The following is a 5657-nucleotide window of genomic DNA, read 5'->3' on the forward strand; positions in this document are numbered from 1 at the left end:
GGGGCTGAGGAATGGGGGGCGGTGAGGGCAGAGGGAGGCGTGTGAAGAGGCAGGGGGTGGGCAAAAGTGTGGGGTGTAAACCAGGACATGAGGGTGGGACAGCCATCTCACAGGGCCGCCACCTCTGCTCGGGCATCAGAGGCCTCCAGGAAGCCGGGGCGGGCGCCCAGGGACATTTCCTGCTATTAATGGAGCTTAATCTAAACAGGCCCTAATATTTACCTCTAGACGCCTCCGGCCTCCGAGGGTGCCGTACAGCGAGAGTGATGAGCCCCACCCCGGCAATGCCCTTCTCACCCCATGCTTCCCGGGCCGTGTGTGAGGCAGGAACCGGGGGCCTGGGGGCTCAGGTTTGAGGCCCCTGTCGGATGCCCAGAGCCTCAGTTTCCCTATCTGGGAGATGGGGGTGACAACCCAGGCTTACGGGGAAGTTCAGAAGACGGACAGCCCGGCAGCACTTGCCTTGTAAGCCCGCTCTGTAGAGGTGCCATAGTCCCTCCCTCGGTGTCTACCAGCTGACACATCTCCTCCCTCTCCCTCCAGATCATACCTTTGGGTGATCTGACTGGATGCTGTGGACAGTCTGGCTGCCCTGCCCACGCCTATGTTCTCTCCCTGGGCAGGTGGAGTTGGGACCAGGCTGGGGCGAGGACCCGTCACTCTGCTGGTCTGTGCCCCTAACCAGCTACTGTGCCCACCCACGGCCCACACCTTACCACCTGCATCCCCTCCAACCCTCGCCCTTCAGAGGCCCCTGCGCCTGCCCCCAACAGTGATGGCAAAACCACGACCCCACCACCACAGACTTTCCCGTGGAGCCCACTGTCCCCAACCACAGGACAGTGAGCGAAGTTGGGGGGACGAGGGGGCCCCCACCTGGCTCAGTGCCCCACGGCGACCCCTGCCCGCCAACCAGGGCGCTGAGTCAAGGGCACGAACGGAATAAACAGTTTTAATTCAGGACAAGGATTCCTCGTTAAGGAGAATGTTTACATCAGATATAAATACACAAGCCACCTCACGTCACTTGGGCTTTTCAAAAATCTGGGAAGGGAGGCCATGTGGAGGGGACTGCAGAGACTTCACACTCTGGCCCCTGTGGGAACAAGGACAGTCCCAGTCTGGCCTCTGGAGGCTCCTGGGCCCGCGTCCCCATGGAGGGAATGGGGAGGAGCCAGCCGTCAGGAGGAGGAAGCAAGTGTCTGAGGAAGTTGTGGGGTCACGTGCGGTGAATCCCTTGCCCCCAGCCCCCTGCCCACCAGCTGCAAGGCCACGGAGAGGAGGGAGAGGAGTGGAGAGTGGGGGAAACTGAGGCCCACTTAGAGAGGGCTCTGCATGGGGGCCATCAGACAGCTCTGGGGGGTGATGGAAGGCTCCCTTGGGCCCTGGCATCCTTTATTCCCACGGCTCTTCCACTCCCTGAGGAACCCAGGCTGGATGGTGGGATTTCACACGTGGGACAAGGGGAGGGGGCTTGGCCACCCTGGATCTGGATCCCAGTTCTGCCCTGGGCTCTTACTTCCATGAATGGTGGGGATTAACGAGACACTGGGTGTGAAGCAGGGCCAGACAGACCTGGGACCCAGCAGGTGCCCAGTCAATGTCTGCTGAGACCCACGCTGGCTCACCTACTTTAGAGACCGCCCTCCTCCTTGAGGAAGGGATTGTTCCAGAAGAATTGCAACCCCTCCACCCCCAAGCACAGCAGTCAGCTCGAGTCAGCCACTCACTCTTTAGTATAAATTAGAGTGAGAACCTGGGATAGAATCAGGGCTGCTGACCCTGGAGGAAAGCCCACAGGTGGTGCTGCGCTGGGACAAACACCTCACACTGGCTTCCCCTCCTCTGCTGTGCGACTGCCCAGGCGCCGGCTTGCAGGCCGGGGAGAGACAAAGCTCTGTCAGAGCCTCCCTGCCTGAAAACCGACCATAAGTGCCACTCTCTGGGGTCAGCATCGCCGTCACCGTGGGCTTCTTGGCACAGACAACCCACTCCCGCACCCTCCTTTCCCAAGAGCCAGGCCCCTCCTCTGTTCCATGGAGCTCTGGGCCCCTCTCTGAGCTGGGAGGTGGGGGGAGGCTCCATAGTGTGCCCGGCACCCAGTCAAGGCCAAGGATGGTGGTCCTGATGCTGACAACCACACCCCTTGCTTCTTGAGCACCCGGGCCCAGGAAGCAACTCTGGGTCCAGCTCCCCCACCGCCCCACTGAGCAGGCCTCGGACTCCCCCGGGCTCCAGCATCTCCCACCTTGGCCACCCCACAGGGTCCTAGGGCCAAAGGAGCCAACCCCACGGGGCTCCAGCAGATAGTACTGGTCTTGCAGTACCTGGGTACTCTATGACCCTGGCAAGGTCCTTTCCCTCTTTGAGCATCAGTTTCCTTGTCTGTAATATGGGGATATAAATGGCCTTTCTGCCTCCCATCCAGGCCTTGCACCAGGGCCCTGAACTCGGGGCCAGGATACTCTGCCTGGAGCCACTGAGCATGTAGGACTTTTTTTTTTTTTTTTTTTTGCTGCACCGTGTGGCATGTGGGATCTTAGTTCCCTGACCAGGGATCGAACTCATGTCCCCTGCGGAGTCTTAACCACTGGACCACCAGGGAAGTCCCATGTAGGACATTTCTCTGCAGACAAAGGGCAAACCTGGGGCCCAGATTCCATCTCACCAGTTTCAGTGGTGGTGGCCATGTGAGAGGGTGGAGCCTGGTGGCTAGAGGTGCCTGGGATGCCCAGAGCTCCTCTCTCACAACAGGCGCCCTCCCCCCATACAGCAGTCTGGAGAGGGCTCATAGGAGCTTGAACATTCGACTAGAAGGCACGCAGGGGCTATCCTGGAGTCCAGCTCAGAGGAGGCGACCAGAGGCCCAAGCCAGAGAAATGCTCCCTCCCCGGGAAAGGCAAGGAGGCATGATGAGCCAGGTGAGAGGGAGAATGAAGCGTTCTGAGTGTGGGGAGACGGTGGCCTTAGGCAGCAGACCTGGGTTCCAGTCTCTGTGTCTTTGCCCTTGGTTTCTCATCCATAGGATGGGCTGTGAGCCTACTGCCCTCCTGGGCCAGCGGGCAGGGTCTTCCAAGATGGTTCCTAAAGTGGGGGGCTTTGGGAAGATTTGAGTGGTCTCCATGGGGCAGGCAAGGGCATGTTGGAGGAAGTGGGGCTGAGTTTTGATTGGCCATCTCCCACTCATGGCACCTGTACGTGCCACTCAGCCTCCCCCTCATGGCTGGTGGGTGGAAAATAGTCTCCCCTTTGTAGGGTAGTTTCTGGTTCGAGTGTCAGCCCAGATATCACAGTACTCACAGCAAAGCACCCCACGGTGTCAGGCTGTCTTTCTGTGTGATTTATGGATGCCTCAAATGGAGGTCCTGCAGACGTGAACCCTTCACGTCCGCTCACATAACATTTGTGTCCTCTAACACTTCCTTTCTGTTCTTGTTCGTCTCTCTTTGTGGGGGAGGGAGAAAAAGGGGGAGGGAACCTCTTCAGGTTATCTTTTTAACCCTCTTTGAAATTCCCAGTATCTAAAACATCTTTGTCCATGTTTCTCAGGAACCCCTTCTAGAGGTTGAATGGTCCAAGTGAGAAGCAGCTCCTGGCTACCCCTCTGAGTTTTCAATGGACACAATATATCCCTTAGGGATGGCAAATTGTCAGCATTCAGACCACCACATCCTATCTAGAGCCCATGGCAGACATTGCTAATCAATCATGGCACAGTGGCCTTAGACACTTCCTCCACGCAGTGCACTGGGCAGCCATCACCAATTGATCAGGTGAACCCGATTTGCCACCCGGGTAGAGCAGATATCCGTGCTGTCCCTGACCTGGCATGCCCAGTCCAGCCCTGACCTTCGGCCCCCTTGCAAAGTCCTACCAGCTAAGCCTCAGGCCCATTAGCCAGGGCCTGCGTGAGGGCTCGAGGTCTGGCGCCGAGGATGTGATGGTGAGCTGGGTCCTTGGAGCTCTTGCGCATGCTGACCACGTCGCAGCTGTTGGGCTCGCGCTCCGCTCCGTGCCGGCGGAAGAGGCCACGGACAGTGGTCTGGAAGCTGCTGGTGACGAAGCAGTAGACGATGGGGTCCATGCAGCTGTTGAGGCTGCTGAGGGTCACGGCCACATGATAGACCACGAGGCTCGTGTGGCGGGGCACGTCGGGCCACAGCGCCACAGCCACCTGGCGGGCGTGGAAGGGCGTGAAGCAGACGAGGAAGATGACGAGCACGGTGAGCAGCAGCTGCACGGCCCGCACGCGGCGCTGGCGGCCCTGGCGCGGCAGGCCCGGCCGCGACAGCGCGCACACGATGCGGCCGGTGAACACGCTGATGACCAGCAGCGGCAGCAGGAACTCCAGGACGGTCAGCGCAAAGACGCGGCAGCAGGGACCGCCGGTGGCCGTCACGCCCAGCACGGACAGGGTCACGGCGCCGGCGGCCAGCCACACAAAGGCGCACACGGCCCTGGCGCAGGCAGGCTGGCGCCAGCGGCGGCAACCATCGGGCTGCACGATGGCCAGGTAGCGGTCCACGCAGATGCAGGTGAGGAAGAGGATGGAGCAGTGCATGTTGAGGAAGTAGCCAAAGACGTGCGGGAGGGCGCAGCGCAGGCAGCCGCGGGTGCCGTAGAAGACAGCAAAGCGCGCGGGCAGGGACAGGCCCACCAGCAGGTCGGTCACCACCAGGTTGATGGTGTAGATGATCGACGGCGTCTTGGCCTGGGTGCGGCAGCCGAAGACGTACAGCGCCAGCCCGTTGAGCACCAGCCCCACCAGGAAGATGACGCCGTGCACCGCCATCAGCGCCAGCCACAGGCCTGGGAAGGCGGCGTGCAGCTCCTCGTCCAGCAGAGCGAACAGGTGGAACAGGGGCGTCTCCGGCATGCTGACGTTAGTCCACGCTGCCGCCGCCGCTGTGGCATTGGGGGCAGCCATGGCCGAGGGCCCCGCGGAAGACGCGGAGGGCATGACAGGGGCCAGCGCACGCCCGGGGCCTGGAAGGAAGGAGACCGGGTTACCCTGGGGTTATTGGGGCCCTGCCCCGAGGCTGGACCCCACCTGGCTGGTCTGCCCACCCAGCACCCCAACATTCCCGCCTTTGTGACTTTGCCTGGCCTGGCCCTGGCACTGGCCAGTGTGGAGCCTTAACAGAATGCTAGTGCTCTGAGGCTGCTCCTCGCTGTAACGGGAGGTGAAAAGCCTTGCAAGACTGTCACTGGGACTGAAAGATGACAAAGGCGACTGGTGTGGCACAGGTAAGATGACGGGCCAAGTGTGTGGTGTTTGAGCCTGGGCTCCAATCCCAGTTTCTTCCTCACTCGCTGTGCAACCTCAGGCAAGTCGCTTAACCTCCCTGTGCCTCACGTCCTAATCTATATCACTGGGACTACAGAGCTGCTGGGAGGATTAACCGAGCACAGCAGTGCTCAGCACAGCATTAGCTGGTGCCAAATAAGCCACAGTTCTGCTAGGACGGAGCCGTGCCCACGGTCACCCCAGGCCACAGCTCCCGCACCCATGCGCCACAGCCCCTGTCCTCCAGGCCACCCATCTGCTCTCACCTCCTGCAAGGCTGGCACCAGGTCAACGCCCTGGGTGAAGGTCCTCATAAGGGTCCAAGGGGCTGGGATTGGGGAGCTGGGAGCCAGCCCCCCGGCCACCCCAG

At 60.8% G+C, this 5657-nt stretch overlaps 1 protein-coding gene across 1 annotated transcript; it reads right to left on the reverse strand.

Moving 5' to 3' along the window:
- Positions 1–3877: 3877 nt before the first annotated feature.
- Positions 3878–4960, reverse strand: GPR20 (G protein-coupled receptor 20). The gene has a single exon (XM_061171909.1). It carries the CDS (start codon positions 4958–4960, stop codon positions 3878–3880), a length of 1083 nt encoding a protein of 360 aa, XP_061027892.1.
- Between the last annotated feature and the right edge of the window lie 697 nt (positions 4961–5657).

The sequence above is a fragment of the Eubalaena glacialis genome, chromosome 17 (assembly GCF_028564815.1).
Source record: "Eubalaena glacialis isolate mEubGla1 chromosome 17, mEubGla1.1.hap2.+ XY, whole genome shotgun sequence".
In the NCBI taxonomy this organism is placed as follows: Eukaryota; Metazoa; Chordata; class Mammalia; order Artiodactyla; family Balaenidae; genus Eubalaena; species Eubalaena glacialis.

What these genes read in the sequence shown, in the direction of transcription:
- GPR20 (XM_061171909.1), bottom strand. Translation starts at nt 4,960, where the DNA reads ATGCCCTCCGCGTCTTCCGCGGGGCCCTCGGCCATGGCTGCCCCCAAT.